We start from the raw sequence: 22,500 nt of genomic DNA on the forward strand, positions 1-22,500 counted from the left end.
AGTGGCTTGTTCAAAGCAACTAATCATTTTTAGCATGAAGAATTTTTTTAGGGTTCTTGCTGTGCCATCACTCATAATTTGAAGCTCAGATGTGACACGAAGGCATAAATTGTAATTATTGGTAAGAGGCAGGATATGAAAGAGATGTTTTTGAACAGCGCAGCTGTTTTCCCGTCTATCTTACAGAGAAGAGCTTCTGAAAATGCAGAGATAAATATGTGTTTGATATTCATGAAGGTATTCTAAAATTTCACTGCACTTTTAGTTTATTAGTGACAGAAAGTGTGGCTCTGGTGGAGGAGACGCTTTACTCAGAGAGAGATTTTTCTAGGGGAGAGTTTATGCTGTAAATGTTGTTGAATTATTTATTACAGAAATGACAAAGCAACAGAATGCCCAACTATAAAATGATTTCTTGTTTATTACATCAAAAATACTATATTTTAGTGTCTATGTCTGTTGTTAATAACACATATAAAGAATATTTATGTCATTTTTGTATTAAAGCAAATAAAGTAAATATTATGTGATAATTATTTTAGGAGTCACACATAACTTTACCTAATTATTGAGTGTAGCTTTTTAAGTCATTTTTGATACACAAAATTTTCAATGTCAATCTTTCTTCTTTTAGTGAACTCATCTTATCCAACATCGACGTTGACTTTTCTGGCAACTGGCAGTGTCATGTGACGAGTTCCCGTGGTAATAGCTCTCGGCGAATGGAGATTGTGGTTCTGGAAACTTCTGCACCTTACTGTTCAGCAGAGAGGGTCAGTGGGAACAAGGGCCAGTACAGGTTTGTTTACAAAAAAAAAAACCTCAAACACTAGCAACAACAATGATGATAACAGAAGTAACAAAAAAATTAAATAATAATGACAAATCTTTATAACTCCACTGGGATCGTCAATAGCACCGAAGCATCAAGGTTTGTTACATTAGGCTCAGTTCAAGGGTTCTTTGTGATGAAAGCCCATGAGTGAATTGGATTGAATTAATATCATTTTAAATAAACAAAATACTCCTATATTCAGTCATAAACTTATCACACACACACACTGGACTAACTCATAGCATGGGAAAGATGTCTGAATATTACTGCCTTTCAGAAGAACAAATTACACAGAGCCCTCATTTGCTTGTGTCGTTAACACAGCCCCTGTCTGGCACAGGTCCAGTAAGTGTCCTTAATGAGGAGAAACACTAGCGGCTGTGTATATGAGGAAGATTCAGAGACTGGTCTTATTTTGCTGTCCTGTACATTCATTTTGAAGCTCTCCTGGTCTTTACTGGAGCAAAGCTTTGTGTTTGTTTATGCACGATTCAGATGTAATGAGGTGGAAAATGAGGGCTTTGTTGTTTAGGGAAATGAGTGTCATATTTTTCTCAAGTAGCCAGAGTGCCCTTTTTTTTTTTTTTGCTCAAGTAGACTGTGTCCACCAGAGAAGAGGGCAGACAGCTGTTGATATGAAGTTGTGGTATGCACCATAACTACACCAAATGTTTATTTTTTATTTCTTCTTTTTAGGTTTTGTTTCCCAGTTATTCTGCTGACCAGTGTTCAGTTTCTCTTTGTGTGCTGCAAGGGCTGTGTTTTTCTGGAGTACCTGTCATATTATCTGATTTATGCTTAGTGTTTACTACAAACCACTTGTATTTTTCATATTTGACATATTAATGTCGGCATGCAGAATCCGCATGTGGGTAATTCACCTTGAAGCTGCAGTTTCGTACTCTCTATGCTGTAGTTAGTGGTTTGTCCTTGAGAAATGTATCACTATTCTACCCAGCAGTCTGGAAGCAAGCTGTACCTCATCAAAATGTTTATGTTACATGTAAAACGACCGCATGCATTTCATAATTAGCATCTTTACAGTGTAGTTTTGTTATCTGTTTGCAGTGATGACTAAAGTGAATTTGACCACTAACTGTCGTCAGTGATTGGTGTGGTTGCATCATTAAATGGTCTTTCTTTCCTTCACAGATGGCCAAAGACCTTGGGTGGGATTTTGGCTTTTCTACCGTGTGCCGCACCCACTTATAGCTCCACCCCACACATCCATGGCCATGCGTCGCACACCCCCACCTTGAAGGAGAAGAAGGCGTGGCGGAGGTGTGACCGGACTGGCCATTGGGCGGAAGATGACTATACACAATGTCCATATGCTAACGAAGTCACACGTATCCTGCACGAATTCACGCAGGTGAGCAAAAGTACAGACGGTAATTTATTTATTAATATTTCTTTCTTCAAAGAGGAAAAAAAAAGATCTATAACTCCCTTGCCTTGTTGATCTCTAGTAATGTCACTGATGTAAAGCCTACTACTGCTAGCACCATGTCATATTTTTCAAAGCAATGTTGTTCATATCCAGTCAGTGAACTTGTGTATTGCCCCTTTGTCTCTGAACAATTAAATCCCAATTAAGGACCCGGTGATTGGTCTAAAAGTTGATTTAGGTGTGTTTGCAAGTGTGGGCTAAATCACTGGGGTATGCCATCTGAAAGGTCTATAGGACTAGAGCGCAGGAAGGCTGTTTTGGATGCTGGCGGGGCGACTCTGCTTGATTCTTGGTTTGTTTCTCGTTTCTCAGATTCCTGTGAACGCCTCAAACGGCCTGACTCTGGCCCAGCAGCTCTCGGCCTTCACCAGGGCAGCACACCTGGGCGACGTGATGGACGTAATCTTCATCACGCACCTGGTGGAGAGGATCACCCGGCTGGTTGACCGCGTCAGAGATGTAAGGCAAACTCCATTCACCTCCACGTCGTTCTTAAACTGACAAGTGGCGATTCATTTATTTTCCAGTGACTAACTCTGCCTAACGCTCTACTCTTTGTGCGGCTTGTATTCAACATAAAAGGTAACTCTCCTGGAGGGTTTTGTGTGAGAGACATGCTACGGAGAAGGAATAGTCAATGCTATTCTTCAGCCAATATACTGTCGGTGGGGAGAGTGTATCTTTCCTTCTTACAGTATATGAAAGTGATTGAACAACTGGACTGATTGAACAGCAGGGGGGAGTTACAATGTCTTGTTGTAAATGTCTTAGTTGCTTTGACAGTAGCATTCCATCTATCAGACACAATAAAAGGGACGTGATCTTAAAAAAAAAAAAGAAGAAGAAGAAGAAAAAGCAGAAGAAGAAAATTGTGTCCTTTGGCCATACAGTCTGTGGAGCTGTGCTAGACACATACGGTTAGAGTTATTCTCTGCTCCAAATAACAAGGCAGCCCGACGATGTGACTCCACTCAAATGTTAGGCCTCGAGTGCTAATTCTCCAGTGTCACCATCAATGCACCAATCTGGCACCATACAATTTAGACAAACCCTCCATATTGTTAGCCACTATTTTTAGGTTGGGATTTATTTATACATGTATGCCTTGGGTGTTTTTTTTGTTTTTTTAAGCATTCTTTAAAAGCACTGATTGGCAGAAACCTGAAGGGTAAATTTCCAGAGAACATAGAGAGTGTTTGGAAAGCTGTACATTTACTGTGAGACATTGTTGAGACATAAGCATTATCTCAGCATGAAATGCCTCTGAGCTCCAAGAGCTTGAAGCTGAGGCGTGACCTCGTCTTCTTGAAAATTCTACGAGATGACATCATCATACCATGTTTTTCAAACTTAAAAAAAAAAATTACATCTTTAATTGAAAATATTTGAGATGTTCAGTAGATGTTTTAACTATGTAATCTTTAATTGTACTGAAAACCTGTTCACTTACTGAAAGCCGTAACATCTGATCTGGCTTATGGAATATGCATTTTTTCCATTACCTCATCATTAAGTGATGATCTTCCCTACAGATGCATGCATTCCATTCACTGACACTTACTGATTGGTAGCTGCATAAACTAACAAGATTGAACTTGTGAACTTTTGGGCCTGAACTGTACGCCCTTGGCCAGACACTGAGCCAAACGATTTAGAAATATTAGCAGCCAGAGAGTGTGAACTATGAAAAGGGTCTTTTTAGAGCACAAATGTCAACTCAGGGCCACAGGATGGCCTCTCTGACTTAAATGTCATCACCTCCAGCAATCGTGGCTCTTCTCTATAGAGAGATGATGACCTAGACAAATATATGAAATAAATATATGAACTCTCTGCTTAAAGAGGTCATTAATACTCATTACAGCGGCCAGACTAATCTTAATTACATCTTAATATATCAGAAAAGGAAACTCAACCAGTACTCTCCTAAGCTGGATTTTTTTGGGTTTCTTGCCAAATGTGTAACACCAGATGTGGCCTTGGTTTTCCCGTAGCTCTGCGACTACGTGTCAGACATTGCCAGTAACGTGATGCAAGTGGAGGAACATATTTTGTGGATGGCCCAGAATGAAGCACGGGCATGCACACGCCTCGTTCAGTGTGTGGAACGTATTGCTGGCCTCACCCTTAGTGAACACACACAAGTTATCTCAAAGGTAAGAGAGAGGACACACCGTAAACACACACAAACACACATAGTTATCTCAACAGCACATATTACACAAATGCATATTGTGACTTCACACAGAGGTCAAGGGTAAACCGTCGTACCAACACTGTAAACAACAGCTCTCTGTCGCTCATGTGCTGTCAGTTATCATTGTGTATCTCCACACTTCACCAGTCATTCATTTTAGCCTGGACCTTATATATATATAAGGTAATATGCGTTATGCAGACTATTCAACACTTATACACCATAAACCAGATTCTGTCAGATCTTACAATCTGTGAGACTACATAAATCAGACTAGGAGATATGAATACCCCATAATATTTCCAGTTATAATACATATTGAAAATGTCTGACTTTTTTTTCTGCCTCTATCTCGCCATCATTTCAGTATTACTCCTCATGAGAAATCTTCATTCTGTCACGAGCTGTCAGAATAATTACGTGGGGCTACAGGCTGTGACATTTTTAATGGATTCTTTTGTTTATTCTTTATGTACTTCCATAATCAGGGAAATCCATGACTCATTCATCGCCTGCTATGTTAAGGGATGTTCATTTTCCAAACAGCAATTAGATACAAAAGAAACTGGGTCAAAGCACTCTCCTCCCCTTGTTCTCTCTCCCTCTCCCTCTCTCTCTCTCTCTTTCTTTTTCTCTGTCACAAACGCACTGTCCCACCCCCCTTTACTCTATCTCTTTCTATCTGTCTAGGTCTCTCCTAACATTGCCTTGGAGGCATTTGTGATGAGGCCAGTCGGTGTGGCTGGTCTGTTGTGTACTGCAGTAGAGAGGTCCCCTGTAATGTCCCCTGTTAGCGAGGCTTTACAGGGTAGGAGCGGAGGGGCTGCAGGCATGTCAAGGGCCCATGGGAACACTCTACTGAATTTCAAATGTCACACTGCCAATACTACTGGCTCCCCTGCGAATCACCTGATCCAGGTAAGAGTTAATCTCCTCCACAGTTCAATGCATTTGCCCCATGCAAAGAAACATAACGTCACACAGTCCAACATGTTCCCCCGACAACATCTAAAGTTGCTAGACAAGTTTCCTCTGCGTCTTTCCAATGGGTTTGCTATAAGTCTTCCTAATGAATATTGTATGGTCACAGTTTCACTATCTCAAAATCAGTTCAGTCAGGTGATGATTTTTTAATGCAGTTTCATGTAAGATGTGTATCCAGCATGTAATACAAGCTGCCAATATTTTTAACACAGATTCACCATCTATTTCACGAGGTTGTACCAACACAGCTCAAATATCTCATCAAAGATAGCGTATTTGATCAATAGTTTGATATTAATAATTGTTCAGAGTAATTTCAGATATAATTAGACTTTTTTGTTTTCTCATGCAGTTATTGTCGGGAGTTGGGGTGAGCGATATATATTCATTAGTGTCAGATTAAAATTCAGGTCAGTGTTCTTTCAGCAAGCAATATCAGGAAAAAAGGATAACCCTGCTAGTGCGATACCAACTGGATTGATTTTCTCTTCTTGTTTGTACAGTTGTACAGATTCAGTGAGAGGGAGAGAGAGAGAGAGAGAGAGAGACAAAGATAGCGAGAGAGAGAGAGAGAGAGAGACTTTGACTTTAAGACTAACTTTATTGATACATCGGCACCAATAAATTTTGATATTTCATTTCATCAGTCGCTTACACACACAGGCAGCAGTCTGTTTGTTAGGTTAATTTGCAGTTATTGTGGAAGTGAGAGAGAGGGAGGAGGGGGGGAGAGAGAATCAGAGACAGAGACAGAGACAGAGAGAGAAAAAGAGACAGAGACAGAGAGAGGGGGAGAGAGAGAGAGAGAGAGAAAGAGAGAAATAGAGACAGAGAGAGAAAGAGCAGCTGTGTTCTGTCACTCTGTACTGTTTTGACGGCAGACTGATCTTTAGGCTGAACTTTGGCCAGGGACAGGGGGTCTGAAAGGGGAGTCTGGAAATTTCAGCCACTCCCCATGGATGAATGCATGCCCTTGTGGTGCTGTCACTCTAAATCAGGCCAATCCCATCAGTCTATCCTATTTTGTCCCTCCTCCAAATAACAAACATCTTGTAACACCTCAGAAAATAAAGGAACAAAAAACCTTGTATCTTGTGGGCCTCAGCCAACATACCACTGTAATAATTCAAAATCTGTACCCCTTGGCCAGTGTAGTGTCATTAGCTAAGTAGGTGGCAATGATGCAATATTTTATGCTGCAGATGTCTACCAATGCAAATCTCCCATGGCAACAGGCCAGACCTGAGCAATGTTTCAACGTGGAGCTAGTGTTAGAGCAATTCATTGTGAGAAACTAGCCAGCTGGCTGCAATACAGCAAGCGCAGAGCACGTTATGATCCAGAAAAACATGAGCCAGTCCAAGCAGCAGCTCTCTGAGATGGGCTGGTCATGCCTGAGAGACACAGCACTGTTCTTAGGGATCAACATGCCATTTTAAGAGTAAAGCAGTGGAGATCTGTGATCGACCAGCCAGCCCTCAGTAATGTTGGAACGGTCCTCTGTGATTGACTGGCCTGGCCTGACCGAGGCACCACACATGTATGCTGAGGAAAAGTAATATGAGCCAGAGAGAGTGAATGATCTCTGGGATAAAGTAGCCTGGCTTCTGTGACGGAGCACGGGTCTCTTGGATAGACTTTACAAGTCCGATTAAAGCGGTTCCCCTTCTCCCTGGGTAGCCAGCCATTCCTGACTGAGACAGAAATGCACTTTGTAACAAGCTAATGTTGAGTGAGAAAACATAAGTTTTTATGATTGACTTACGAACTCAGCTCTGTATCGATTCATTGGTGGAGCATGTTACATACATACTGATGAATGACCGAGTGAAGTGAGTGAAGTGACTGAGGTGAGTGTAGTGAGTGAAGTGAGTGAATGAGTGAGTGAGTGAGTGAGTGAGTGAGTGAGTGAGTGAGTGAGTGAGTGAGTGAGTGAGTGAGTGAAGTGATTTAGTGAGTAAGTGAGTAAGTGAGTGAAGTGAGTGAGTGACTGAAGTGAGTGAGTGAAGAGAGTGAAGAGAGTGAGTGAGTGAACTGAGTGAAGTGAGTGTAGTGAGTGAGTGAGTGAGTGAACTGAGTGAGTGAACTGAGTGAGTGAACTGAGTGAGTGAGTGTAGTGAGTGAGTGGAGTGAGTGAGTGTAGTGAGTGAGTGAAGTGAGTGAGTGAGTGAGTGAAGTGAGTGAGTGAAGTGAGTGAGTGAGTGTAGTGAGTGAGTGAAGTGAGTGAAGTGAGTGAGTGAGTGAGTGAGTGAGTGTAGTGAGTGAGTGGAGTGAGTGAGTGAGTGAGTGAGTGAGTGAGTGAGTGAGTGAGTGAGTGAGTGAGTGAGTATAGTGAGTGAGTGAAGTGAGTGGAGTGAGTGAGTGAACTGAGTGGAGTGAGTGAGTGAAGTGAGTGAGTGAGTGAGTGAGTGAGTGAGTGAGTGAGTGAGTGAGTGAGTGAGTGGAATGAATGAGTGAGTGTAGTGAGTGAACTGAGTGAGTGAGTGTAGTGAGTGAGTGGAGTGAGTGAGTGTAGTGAGTGAGTGAAGTGAGTGAGTGAGTGTAGTGAGTGAGTGAAGTGAGTGAGTGAGTGTAATGAGTGAGTGAGTGAGTGAAGTGAGTGAGTGAAGTGAGTGGAGTGAGTGAGTGGAGTGAGTGGAGTGAGTGAGTGAAGTGAGTGAGTGAGTGAGTGAGTGAGTGAGTGAGTGAGTGAGTGAGTGAGTGAGTGAGTGAGTGAGTGAGTGAGTGGGTGAAGTGAGTGTAGTGAGTCAGTAAGTGAATGAGTGTAGTGAGTGTAGTGATTGAGCGAGTGAGTGGAGTGAGTGAGTGAGTGAGTGAAGTGAGTGGAGTGAGTGAGTGAAGTGAGTGGAGTGAGTGAGTGGAGTGAGTGAGTGAGTGAGTGAGTGAGTGAGTGAGTGAGTGAGTGTAGTGAGTGAGTGAGTGAGTGAGTGAGTGGAGTGAATGAGTGAGTGAAGTGAGTGAGTGAGTATAGTGAGTGAGTGAAGTGAGTGGAGTGAGTGAGTGAACTGAGTGGAGTGAGTGAGTGAGTGAGTGAGTGAGTGAAGTGAGTGAGTGAAGTGAGTGAGTGAGTGAGTGTAGTGAGTGAGTGAAGTGAGTGAGTGAGTGTAGTGAGTGAGTGAAGTGAGTGAGTGAAGTGAGTGGAGTGAGTGAGTGAGTGAGTGAGTGAGTGAGTGAGTGGGTGAGTGAGTGAGTGGGTGAAGTGAGTGTAGTGAGTGAGTGAGTGAGTGCAGTGAATGGGTGAGTGAAGTGAGTGAGTGAGTATAGTGAGTGAGTGAGTGGAGTGAGTGAAGTGAGTGGAGTGAGTGAGTGAACTGAGTGGAGTGAGTGAGTGAGTGAGTGAAGTGAGTGAGTGAAGTGAGTGAGTGAGTGTAGTGAGTGAGTGAAGTGAGTGAGTGAAGTGAGTGAGTGAGTGTAGTGAGTGAGTGAGTGAGTGAAGTGAGTGAGTGAAGTGAGTGGAGTGAGTGAGTGGAGTGAGTGGAGTGAGTGAGTGAAGTGAGTGAGTGAGTGTAGTGAGTGAGTGAGTGAGTGGGTGAAGTGAGTGTAGTGAGTCAGTAAGTGAATGAGTGTAGTGAGTGTAGTGATTGAGCGAGTGAGTGGAGTGAGTGGAGTGAGTGGAGTGAGTGAGTGAGTGAGTGAGTGAGTGAGTGAAGTGAGTGGAGTGAGTGAGTGGAGTGAGTGAGTGAGTGAGTGAGTGAGTGGGTGGGTGAAGTGAGTGTAGTGAGTGAGTGAGTGAGTGAGTGAGTGAGTGGAGTGAATGAGTGAGTGAAGTGAGTGAGTGAGTATAGTGAGTGAGTGAGTGGAGTGAGTGAAGTGAGTGGAGTGAGTGAGTGAACTGAGTGGAGTGAGTGAGTGAGTGAAGTTAGTGAAGTGAGTGAGTGAGTGAGTGAGTGAGTGAGTGAGTGAAGTTAGTGAAGTGAGTGGAGTGAGTGAGTGAGTGAAGTTAGTGAAGTGAGTGAGTGAGTGAATGAGTGAGTGAGTGAAGTGAGTGAAGTGAGTGAAGGAGTAAAGGAGAGTGATATGACAGTAAGACAGAGAGTGAGCCGGCAAGCAGGTGAATGAGTGTGATCAGACTGTGAATGGTTTCTGTGACAGTGTGAGGCATATCTCAGCAATGTTGGGGGATGCCCTAGAGAGGAAGAGTGAGGAACTAAGGAGCCTTTTTAAGCTCTTACACAGTTCCCACGCTGCAGGACAGAGCCATCGACGTGGCAACTCTCCACTACAGTGCCTATCAGTTACTACTGACTGAGTACAACTTCTCATTCAGCTCATCAGCAGCATTCCTTCACCTCACCTTACTTCTACTCACACACACACACACACACACACACACACATTCAGTCTAGGGTTCCCTCCCACCTGAGTCATTGGCTTAAGCTTAAAGCCATTTCTCATTCGAAAAGGGCAAGAGCTCTCGAGTCAGTCAAAGTCTGACTGTTCTCACTTAAAGAAATTGATTTTTTCAGTTTTTGATCTCAGTGCCAGATGGCTGGAGCAGTTACACATTTCTTACAGTTGGTGAAAAACAAGCATGACTTTGTGAGCGCACTGATCAACCATGGATTTTGAAAAAAAATGAAAAGCCCTGCAGAATTCAAAGTATAATTTCAACACATAATTATTAGAAGAAAACAGCACCATGTCCTTGTGCGGTGGAGCAGTGTAACCTGCAGTGACCTCTCTATTGAGTACCTGTGTGTGATTCGCCGGTTTTAAAATAGATCCTATTTCTCTTTCTCTATGTTCACTGCCATCTATAGTGAAAGTGCCTGCCTACTGCTTGGGTGTGACGTTGCCTAGCTCTGGTGGCAGGACCTATTAGCATGTCCTCATTTGTCCTACAGACAGAAATGGTGACGGAATGGGCTATGATGTGGTGGGCTAGTTAAAAAACAGAAAGAAGAGTTCTAAAGTGCTCATGCAGGCTTCTTTATAGTGTAACATGCTATGTCTGTGGTCAAGGTAATATTCTGTTAAATGTCACTAGTTGGTCCTGCAGACACTGTGGTCATGTTACTCCAGGTACTTTCTAATCAAGAAACGTTTAGAGAATGCTGTTAATATGCTTGACTTAGACTCGTACACACACACACACACACACACACACACGACGGCTGGTGGGTCACAAATCTGAAGCTATAAAATGAGTATGAGGCTAATTCTCTGGCCAGGTTAATGATGTGTGTAATGACCTTTTGTTAAATTTCAGAATTTGTGTGTATGGTTATGTGTATGGATGTGTGTGTGTGTGTGTGTGTGTGTGTGTGTGTGTGTGGATGTGTATTTATGTGTGTATGTCTGTGTAGGTTTGCATAAGCGTGTGTGCCTGTACTCGTTTGTGTTTGTGTGCATGTAAAACTCAGATTGGAATTTTACATTTTTAACTGTAATAAAATATGAGATTGCCCAAACACACAAACAGATGTAAAGAGAGTAATGGAGGGAGAGAGAGGGGGAGGGGGGCGCAGGGTAGAGTTCTACAAATTCTCCACTTTGTAAAATAATGTATTGTGAACAGGGTGTGCAGAAGAATGATGAGTATATGAGTGTGGAGTAGAGCCAGATGTCAGTCATCTTGCTGAAGAGAACAGTACAATGACAAGTTGGTGCTTTGAAAATGTTTGATCACACAGGCTCTCAGAACATCCTTCAAGCAAATCACCATGGTTACGTCTGAAAACCCGTGCCAACTGCCCCAAACCACACACAGCTGATGGAATATTTTAGCATCATTAATTGTTGAGGTAAAGAGAGAAAAGCTGTGAGATCATGGTCATTTAAAGAGACATTAACTTTAGCTTTAAGCCACACTGCCTTATCCATGTGGCCCAAGTCTATTTTCTATCTCAGAAACAGCGTACGTATCATGCATGTCAGACACAGTCAGTTAATCCATTTCAAAGCTTCTGCCTCATATAAATGTGTATACTTCCCCTATATGTATGAGTTTGTGTGTGTGTATATGTGTGTGTGTGTATGTCTTTGTGCGTGTGTGTGCGTGTGTGTGCATGTGTAAATATACATAGAGAGAAAGAGAGAGACAGGGAGAGAGAGAGAGAGACTTGGATGGTCTAGAGTAATTAACTGATTTAAATTGCACAGTGGGGGGGGCTGAGTGGTCTGTGCTTTTGGCAGGCAGTGATGTTGATAAGCTGTAGTTTTTGGGGGAAGTTGTATCAGGTCAGTTTGTTCTCCTGTCAACTCTCTGTCATTGCATTTTAGTTCCTCTGCTAGTGACGTGCATGTAAACTGTGTCTGGGTCTATCAGACATTTTTATTTTGTTTGTTTATGGCTGTTTCCTTGTAATACTCTTAACTGGCCAGAACTGCATCTGGAAACATGACGAGAAAAAGAACACTAAATTATCCTTCACACGTCAACAAGTGGCTATTGTGTGTGTGTGTGTGTGTATGTGTGTGTGTGTGTGTGTTTGCACAGCCAACAAACGAACCAGTCTCTCCAGCTGAGCCTCCCAGAAGATGGTAACTGTCAGTTTTTCATAGCTGATAATTCTCTTGAGACTTCCTGAAAAGACTCCTACGAAAAACAGTCTTCAGTAATAATGTTTTCTGAGGACAATCTGTACAGTTCTTCCGTTTAGCATTCACCTCACAGAGAACTTAAAGGAAAAAAAAGACAGCACTTAGAGTCTGTATGAAGAAAGTAAGTGGTACTCATTAAATGAGTGACCAGATGAATGGAGGGCAAGAGAAATACATTCTGACTGGAGATCAGCTAAAGCCCCTGCTTAACTGATGCAACTAGAGCCGCAGGTTAATTGTCTGCGCTCTGACTACTGAGGTTAAGTCAGATGTGTGTGTGTGTGTGTGTGTTTAAGGTTTCAAGGGAGGGGGGTGGGTGTGTGTGTGTGTGTGTGTTGGTGGGGGGGGGGGTGTTCATGTGTTTGTATGTATGTGTGTGTGCGTGTGTGTGTGTGTGTGTGTGTGTGTGTGTGTGTTTGTGTGTATGAATATGCTAATGCGTTTGTGTGTGGTTGCAGGTGAGAACATGATGATCTATTTGTCTGTCCTCACAGTTTGCCAGTAAACATGCAAACATGCAGATGTGTGTGTGTGTGTGTGTTTATGTCTGAGAGAGAGAGAGAGACACACACACACACACACACACACACACACAGAAAGAGAGCATGTCTTTGTGTCTCTGCAGAGGAATATTAAAAATGTATATGCTTTGCTTTTTTACTCCCTCTTACCTGAAGGGAAACAAACACAACTGGGGAAGAAAGAGAGAGAGAGGAGAGAGAGAGAGAGAGAGAGAGAGAGAAAGAGAGAGAGAGAGAGAAAGAGTGAGTGGGAGAGGGAGGCAGAGAGCGAGAGCTTTTTTGCATGCTAAAGACAGTGTAAAGAGCTCCCAATCCTCTTGCTTGATGTGTCAGTGCAGAGAGAGAAAGAGGGAGCAGCAGGAAGGGAAAAAGATGGGGGGGGGGGTGATGAGAGACAGAAGATTTAAAAAAAGGGAGAGAGTGGCAAAAACAGAAGAATGGTGAAAGATAAGGAGGGTTAAAGCAAAAGAGAGAGAGAGAGAAAGTCAGAGTAGGTAAAAGGATGGCTGAGAGAAACAGAAATAGACAGTTCATTGCTCAGTAGACAGATAGCAAACCCTTGGAGAGATCTTTCCATTTCCTCTGTATCAAGGCAAGAAAGAAATGTATCACAAGGAGAGAGGAAGGGAGAGAGAGAGAGAGAGAGAGAGAGAGAGAGATTGCCTAGACTTTGTTTGATTCATGCTATCTGAGTGGCATGTGTGTGCTGTTTTGCTGTCCAGTGTCTCACAGTGGTGGAACATCACTTTCGGAGATGCATTCACATCTCACTCTTCCTGATTACTGCATCGCTTTATCACAATACCCTCTCATATTTTATTCATCTTTAGTTTCCCAAAATATACCCCCCTACACCACCATCACCATTGTACAACAACATGGAATGGTAGGAGGAGAACCCTATTTCTGTGACAATACTGCTCTAGCCCCTGACTGCTGTCTGTGTTCAGACTCGGCAGATATCACACACAGTAATGAGGTGGACTGTGACCTTGGCTTACTTTCCCGCCGAGACACCAGAGCACAGCTAAATGTGGGCCCTGTTTTCCCCTGCTGTGGTTATCAGCTGTGGCTGGGGATCAAGGTATATCTGAACATCTATCTATCTGTCTATCTATCTATCTATCTATCTATCTATCTATCTATCTATCTATCTATCTATCTATCTATCTATCTATCTATCTATCTATCTATCTATCTATCTATCTACTGATGTATCTACATTAAGGATCTACCTGGAAATACACATGATCCCATTGTATTAATGAAAACACTCAGTTTTTATCAAGCGGACAGAAGGTTGTGTGTCTCTTGCATGTTTTGTTATTGTACCCACTCATATGCCATCTTTCACTGTGCTGCACTTGGTGGCTTCCCCTCTCTTTTTTCTGTTTTTCCTCGGCTCTGTAGCCCTCTGGGGCGGGGCAAGGCAGGGGAGTCTTTGTCAGTGACATGGTGCCGATGAACTGATGCCCAGATACGTGACGTCCAGCTATGTTTGTTGATGCCGTTGGCACATCCAGTCACAAAACATCAGTGTGTGTCAAAACCGTGTGCTATTTCAGTTTGTTTTAGACTAATGTCTGCCTAAATCTCTCCTCAGAAAACACCCCATACAGTTTCACATGTTTGCAGCTTCTCCCAAACTACTTTCACAGCGTTTGATACAAATTTGCCATGCTTTTTCTCATGTTCATGTCATGCAAGCGCTTTTCAGACTAGGCTGATGTGATTTGACAGCCGGTGAATTTGATTTCTTATCAGTGTATGATAAGACTGAAAACTGGTTTAAAAACACAGAAGGCGTTCTGTTCTCTTTTCCCCCACTGCATTCACTTCTTTTTTTCTCTTCTGTCCTTTTACCTTTTTTCTCGTCTATCTACCTGCCTCCTTTCTCTCACCCCTCCATCTTTATCTTCATTTCTTCTCTCCTTCTCCCACAAATCACCTCTTTTTATCCCCATCTCCTCCCTTGCTCCATTCCTTCATCTTGTTTTCTCTTTCTCTACTGAAAGCTCTTTGGAGAGCTGGGGTCCTTCTGTCACTTTCTCTCTCTGTCTTCTTTTTCTCCACATCCCTCCATACTCCTCTAGACCATTCCAGGCTGCTCTGTTCGTTTTTCGTCATTTTCTGGGCAGGAAGCGTTGATGAAAACTAAATGAATGAAGCATTAAAATGCAGAGAGAGAGAGCGGTGTACTTGTTAACGGGGAGACAAGCAAGGACAAGCCCTCTCACACAGACACTGAAGGAAAGACGGAGCTGTGTACAGAGAGAGGGGCAGTCAAAGACTAATACCTACACCACAGCCCATAAGTCAGACACAGATGCGCATGCACACGCACGCACACGCGCACACACACACACACACACACACACACACACACACACACACACACTCTCTCTTTCTCTCTTTTTCATACACACACATACACACGATACACAGACATTCTCTCTCTCTTTCATACACACACATACACACAACACACACACACTCTCTCTCTCTTTCATACACACACACACAAACACACACACTCTCTCTTTCTCTCGTTTTCATACACACACATACACACGATACACAGACATTCTCTCTCTCTTTTATACACACACATACACACAACACACACACACTCTCTCTCTCTTTCATACACACACATACACACACACACACTCTCTCTCTCTCTTTCATACATACACATACACACGATACACAGACATTCTCTCTCTCTTTCATACACACACATACACACAACACACACACACTCTCTCTCTCTTTCATACACACACACACAAACACACACACTCTCTCTTTCTCTCGTTTTCATACACACACATACACACGATACACAGACATTCTCTCTCTCTTTTATACACACACATACACACAACACACACACACTCTCTCTCTCTTTCATACACACACATACACACACACACACTCTCTCTCTCTCTTTCATACATACACATACACACGATACACAGACATTCTCTCTCTCTTTCATACACACACATACACACAACACACACACACTCTCTCTCTCTTTCATACACACACATACACACACACACACTCTCTCTCTCTCTTTCATACATACACATACACACGATACACAGACATTCTCTCTCTCTTTCATACACACACATACACACAACACACACACACTCTCTCTCTCTTTCATACACACACATACACACACACACACTCTCTCTCTCTCTTTCATACATACACATACACATACACAGGCAAACACTAACAGGAAGCATGCGCAAAGGAAAAAAGAGAGAGAGAAGGAGAGAAAGAAGGAGAGAGAGAGGGAGAGAGAGAGGGAAAGAAAGAGACAGTTCAAAGACAAATTCAATCAATTTAAATATATGAATGCTAACATGTACACATATACAGTACACACAGTTTCTCACTCACACACACACAAGCTTAGGAACTCACTGATGTACACACCACACACAAATCAAATCATTTCATTTTTTTGCAGGAAATGTTGACTAACCTAATTACAGCATCCATTTGCTCTGTTTTTTCTTGTGGAATCAGTAAATTAGCACTCATTGCTTTCACAGTCTTCCACTCTGCCCTGTTAAGCACACAGAAAGCAGGGAGGCTGAGAGGCTAGCATTCGCTCTGAGCTTCCCAGTGCTGGAGGAAGGACATTTCCTAATTACTCTGCAATTTGTGTACATGTGTGCCATCTGTGAGCTTCAATTAGAATTCTTATGATGAACAAGATTGGAATGGCACAGTGCAACTAACTCACTCTCTCTCTCTCTCTCTCTCTCTCTCTCTCTCTCTCTCTCTCTCCCTCTCTCTGTTTTGTTTGTATTGAAACCCTCACCTCATTATTTTTAAATAATGATTTTTTTAAGGAGATTGGAAAACCTTGTTATGAACAGTAGCTGGTTATCAGTGTATCTGGCCTGTTGTAAAGCCAGAGACATATAACACTCAGACAGCTGCCCACTCCACACAATGCCTCTCTCATGATGAGCTCATTTATATTTTATAGTGTCATATACACTCTATAGGTATTTGTTTATTGTTTATGTTTGCTCATCTGTTCTGTTGTTTTGTTTATATACGATGGCTTACGCGTCTGGGTCATTCAATGTCACACGTGTTGGGTTTTGTGTTGGGGTTAATGTTGTGTAAATAATTATTTATTGTGTTTAATGAATGGATTAGAGCTGTACGAGAGCTATGACTGTAGAATTGATCAAACAAGAAATGACCTTAATCGAATGCCATCTCAAATCCAGGACACTCCACAATTTCTGGAGACTTAGAGTTTTCTTACTTCTGTCCAAACTGTAGATTTCTGGTACATTTAATTGGGACTTTGAGTTCAGTCCAGTTTGACTGTTTTGCTTCAGCTGTAAGTCAGAGGTAAACTAGTTCAGCACTAAAATGACTTCTGTAGTAATGGGTTTGTAAAACCAAACTCTAAGCACTAATTGAGCTTATTGTTTGAGGCAAAGCCCGGCCCAGTTCTGCAGTGTGAAAAGCCAGATTGTTACTTAACCATAACCTAGTAATCCGATAAAGCTTTGGATCATTATTCAGCTGTGTGTGTTTGTGGACTTTTCCTCTCTGAGCCTCCACTCTGAATTATAACATATGGGTTAGCACTCTGTAATGTCACAGACAGCACAAAGATGATGGCCACAGCCTGAAAACGAGAGGACTTTTAGTTATGAATCCAAATCTGTTGCAGTGGGACAAATGATGTGGAAGGTTATGGGTTAGTTATCCTTTATGCTATACCCTTGTACATTTTACCTCAAAATAAAGATTAAAAAATTATTTTAGTCATCTTTACCTCCATTAATCCCTCTGTTTTCTCTCTCTCTCTCTCTCTCTCTCACTCTCTCTCTCTCTCTCTCTCTCTCTCTCTGGGGAGTACCATATGGCTTTGTCACTGGTCTGCTCTACACAGATTTAAATGTGGCCTGTGGTAGCTTTGTAAATCGGTGTGATCTGTGCTCTTCTCTCAGGGGGAAACACCACCCCAGCCCCTGGCTCACCAGCTGCCCAGGCCAGCAGACTGATAGAGACATCAGAGACATGACCTCTGGAGTCTCCACTGTCATTCTTACAGTCCAGTATTTCTCCTTCTCTAACCCCCCCCCCCCACCTCTCTCTCTCTTTCTCTCTCTCTCTAACTCTTTCTCTCCCTCCCTCCCTCTCTCTATCTCTCTCTCACTAACTCTCTCTCGCTCTCTCTCTCTCTAACTCTTTCTCTCCCTCTCTCTATCTCTGTCTCACTAACTCTTACTCTCTCTCTCTCTCTCTCTCTCTCTCTCTCTCTCTCTCTAACTTGTTCTCTCCCTCTCTCTGTCTCTCTAGAGAGGCATGGATAGACTGTCAATATGATAATGGAAAGCTCTTAAATTGGCCTCCTCTGCTCTTGCTGATGATGGGATGATTTATTTTTCTGATTTATCATTAATGATCACTGTTTGTCAGTTATGCTTGACCTTAATCGGATTTGAGATCCTTGAATTTCACTCACAGTCTGTAAGCAGATTTTATTAAATGATCAATTTTAACTTGAGCATTTCATTCTGCTCCAAACTAATCTCCACAGTTGGGGTCAGATTGACCAAGACACTACCCCAGAAAATGACCGTTTGTTTTATCAGTGGACAGTTTAAAATGTTTGTCTGACTACCAATGAGTTGATGTGAAAGAAACTCTAAGATTATCCTGCGTTCGTTTTATTATCTTCCAGTTTACATTTTAGTGTTTTCTCAAGGCTGCTAGAAATGCTGTGCATCTCGGATATAGTTTGGGGTTTTTTTTTTTTTTGTTTTGTTTTTTTACTTTTTTCTCCTCCTGCCCTTTAATGTTGAAATGAGGAAATCTATTTCTTTAAGCTTCTGATAATTAAAGTCTTAACTAAGACACTTTCCCCCAATTAAGGCACAGCATATCTTATTGGACTCCTTAGAGACAAGGCTGATGAGGACAAACTGTAGAGTAGTGTGAGGAAAAAGAATGAATTACTGATGAACTGTGTCTTTGAAGTACACTAACCTTTTATTTTTGTAGCCTGTTGTACGAAACTTCACACACACACACACACACACACACACACACACACACACACACACACACACACACACAGCTATTTGCCTTAATAACCTCCATACCGAAATCGCACTCATATTTACAGAATCTGTAGAATAGGATAAGATAGACCGGTAGTTCTTTCTATCAAAGGGAATTGGATCTAAAGCATTCTGGCTCAGGCTGCGTTCTCCAGCCTGAATGGTTGTGTTGTGTAGGGAGCTGTTGGATCACAGATTGGGGTGCTGGGTCAGACGCAGTGTAGGGCTTATCTGGGTTAAGTGCTTTAGCTCCAGGGTACCATGACTGTGCACCTTGAATTGGGTCTTTAAGCTGCTGTTCTCTGGTGTTCAGCTGCCTCTGACTGGGTTCTTATAGCAGAGATTCAAAGCAGCCATCCTCAAACCGGAAAATCGTCTGCTCCCCGTGTACCTCAAATTCATTTGGACCACACACATTTGGTGCGCGCGCACACACACACGCACACACACACACACAAATACATTCTCCCACACATATATATGCACCTATGATAGTGTTGACTTTGGATTGGGGGATATCTGCATTTTGATGATTATGATGATGATTAGCTATTTCTTTGTCTTCATAATAACTGTCAAAACAATCAGGCTTTGAAAATGCATGTAAACATTATCATTAACATTTGATTAAAACCTTTTTAATCACTGCTGGGCATGTGATGCGCATATTTTCCACACGCATGTGTTCACATGAATTTAAGTCCTTTTTTGTTTTTGTTTGTTTCGGTTTTTTTTTTTTTTCATTGCTGATGATGTTTCATCCGTGCTTCCAAATGGTGTTTTGGTCTGTCTGCCACCTGCTTTATGCCTCACGCCAGCACTGCGCACTGCAGTGAATCCTCCGTATGCACTCTCTCATCTGATACTACACTGGAATGTTAATGTGCTATTCAACCCAGCGTACAGGGGAGATTCCTTTATATTCTCCCGTGTGAAGGACAAGCCCATCACACACACACACACACTCACACTCACACACAAACACACACACACACACACTCACACGTGTGCACACTCACACACACACACACACAGAGAGAGAGAGAGAGAGAGAGAGAGGGAGAGAGAGAGAGAAGGGAAGACACTGATTATCCTCCATAGCCAGTCCCAATGTCAATGGAAGGGGTGAGAGAGGAGCAGAGGATCCTGCTGTGTTTGCTTCCTTTGGAGAGGGTTTGGAAACTACTACTTAGATCTAACATAGATGATTCTGCCTCCAGCCTTTGTTTGTTCTAATTTAAGCCTGTTAACATTGTTGCTACGGACGTGTTAAGAACCATCAAAATGAATGTTCACACCATGGCAGTATCTCTCCATACCGGGAACACAAGATAGAAGTCTCGAGTGTTAGTCCATTAAAAGAAAATCTTTTTTTAAGAACACTAAACATGTTTTTACTTCCTCATATTGTGCGTGCATGTGTGTGTGTGTGTGTGTACACACACTCACACTTGTTTTGAGCATACTCAGTCATATAATCAAACATATAAACAGTACAGTTATTATGTAGATTGTTGTGAACTTGATGAAACAGGGGCTGATCATGCGGCAACCAGTTTGACTGCTGTGAGTGTAACTGCCCACATAACAGCCTTAATGAGATGGTGGCATGGCCAGTTAAAATTAGCTTTGTCACTGCTCTTTCTCTTTGTATTAACTGTGCTCTGTAGTCATACCGTCAGAACAATGCATTCCTTTTATTGGCAGTAGACGTTTCATTCTTACTTCAAATAGGCTTGGAGTGCTTAACTTTGTCCTCCGTTAGTGTCTTATTAATCTTGTCCTCTACTGGTGCCTAAACATTGAGTTTAATCCAAAGGTTCAGCTAAACTTGGTTCTGTGTTGGGCTGTAATCTAAAGCTTGTTTTTGTTCTTCTGAACACATTCGGTTTGGCTGCTGAATCTCAGAGCAGAGATTATGAAGCGTTTAGTGACCTCTGAGAGAGACTTCAGGAGTGACCCATTCATTTATTTAAAAGAAAAAAAAAATAACAGAGCAAGTAGAGAGAAGCTTTTTGTGTTGATGGTGTTCTCATCTCTCTATGATTTGATAATTTATAAGCAACCGGAAAAATCTTAAAAGCAGAGTTCACAATTCAGTTCAACAAGACAAACCACGAGAGCAAGCGAGAGAGAGAGAGAGAGAGAGAGAGAGAGAGAGAGAGAGAGAGAGAGGGTTCTGTCAAAGGAAAAAAGAAATGTATTAGTGTGCCTTGACGTGCCTTAATAGCTCTTGGACATGCATTTTTCAGTGTGTGAAAGCCATCAACATAAAAGGTATTTTTAAATGTGCTACATGAATGCTACAACAGACAGATTTCCCAGAATCCTCATCATCATCTTCCTCCCAACTCCTGCTGTCTTCTGTCCTCTTATTTTCATACATAGTTTCAGTTTTAATACACTAAAATTTTGTCAGTGTTATATTAACTGAGAGTGTTTAAACGGTCCCATGCGGACACTCTAACTCTCAGTTCATTTAACATTGGTGAATTTGTTTTATACGAAGACTATAATCAAGCAACTGTGTTGTTTTGGAGGACAGAACCTTATGACTTGAATTATATTGCTCTTTTCATTGCCTTTTCCATCTCTGCTGTCTTCTCTCTCTCTCTCTCTCTCTCTCTCTCTCTCTCTCTCTCTCTCTCTCGCTCTCTCTCTCTCTCTCTCTCCTTCCCTCTCTTAATCTCTCTTTGCAAACGCTGCTGGTAATTCTCTAAGGATTAGAGTAGACATAAGACCGAGTCCTTGTCCTGATGATTGCTACATTGTTTCATGCCACTTGGTCTCTTGCTGCATGACAGATTGAAAGAGAAAAAGAGAATGAGAGAGGGGGGAGAAAAGTGGAAAATGAAAAGCCAGTTGACTGCTCTCATAGATAACACATCCTCTCTTTCTGTAAAACCACTCTTGCACCTGTGTCTTTGAGAGTGGATGATCAGATCTGGGCTGTTCAATGAGACTCTGTTATTGAGCTGACAATCACAGGAGTCTTTTCCTCGCAATGAAGTCTATAAGACGATGGAAACTTCCTTTTGTATATTTCTCAGTCCCATTTCATATCAGCGGCGTGGCAGTCACAGGTTATGAACTCTCAAATTTGACATAGTAATTATTATTTAGGCGGTAGATTTCAACTTTTTTTAAACGTATTTTGACGTTAGTTAACAAGTAACAGTCTCATTCTAAATGCATTTAAATGCGTAATGTAAGAAAGAAACTCTAAAGAACTACTTTGGGTAACGTCAAGCCATCAGACTAGCAGTTGTTCAAATTACACTAATATTTTGGTTTGGTCTATACTAAAAAAACCCTGCTATAAAATGGAACATTTTTTTCCATTAATACAAGTGGTAAAAGCACTTTACACCAGCTTCAGACCTATTTTGGTTTTCCTTGTTCGGTGGTTTGTTGTTTAAGATTATTCATGCGAGTCTTCTCTCATCGAGAGCTTCTTTCTATGATTTTGTACCTCTCTGTGACTTTATGAATGGAGACAAATAGCTCTAATTATTTCATGTCCGTTTTATTCTTGAGTTGTCTTGTGACTTTCACACAGATGAATGGCTAATGTGCATTGACATTGTGCACTAGTGTTCTGAATTGCTAATGAGCTAATGGAGGCTGAGAGTGAAGGTGTATGCGTTCTTTTTTTCTTTTTTTTCCATGTCAGCTGTTGGCTGGCGTTGAGTGTTTGTGCAAGTTAGCGGCTAATGGCAGTGGATAAACACAGGCAGTAAATTGTGTTTGGCACCGCGTTCCCTTGGTTCAATGAAAATCTGTTTTCTCCAGCCGCGCCTGACCATCAGGAGGTCCTCTGGTCCTCCGTACTCATTCCCATCAGGCATCTG

At 42.1% G+C, this 22,500-nt stretch overlaps 1 protein-coding gene across 2 annotated transcripts in view; it reads left to right on the forward strand.

The window, feature by feature from the left end:
• adgra1b (adhesion G protein-coupled receptor A1b) overlaps positions 1-22,500 on the forward strand; it is a 105,880-nt gene that overhangs the window by 37,076 nt on the left and 46,304 nt on the right. Inside the window, exons 8-13 of one of the 2 annotated variants that reach the window (XM_030771437.1) lie at positions 635-799; positions 1,988-2,207; positions 2,598-2,744; positions 4,280-4,441; positions 5,173-5,259; positions 5,290-5,400. In XM_030771437.1, coding sequence (XP_030627297.1) covers positions 635-799; positions 1,988-2,207; positions 2,598-2,744; positions 4,280-4,441; positions 5,173-5,259; positions 5,290-5,400 — 892 coding nt within the window. Of the gene's footprint in view, positions 1-634; positions 800-1,987; positions 2,208-2,597; positions 2,745-4,279; positions 4,442-5,172; positions 5,401-22,500 lie in introns of both variants that reach the window. The other variant, XM_030771436.1, reaches the window with a different exon arrangement.

The sequence above is a fragment of the Chanos chanos genome, chromosome 4, assembly GCF_902362185.1.
Source record: "Chanos chanos chromosome 4, fChaCha1.1, whole genome shotgun sequence".
Classification (NCBI taxonomy): domain Eukaryota; kingdom Metazoa; phylum Chordata; class Actinopteri; order Gonorynchiformes; family Chanidae; genus Chanos; species Chanos chanos.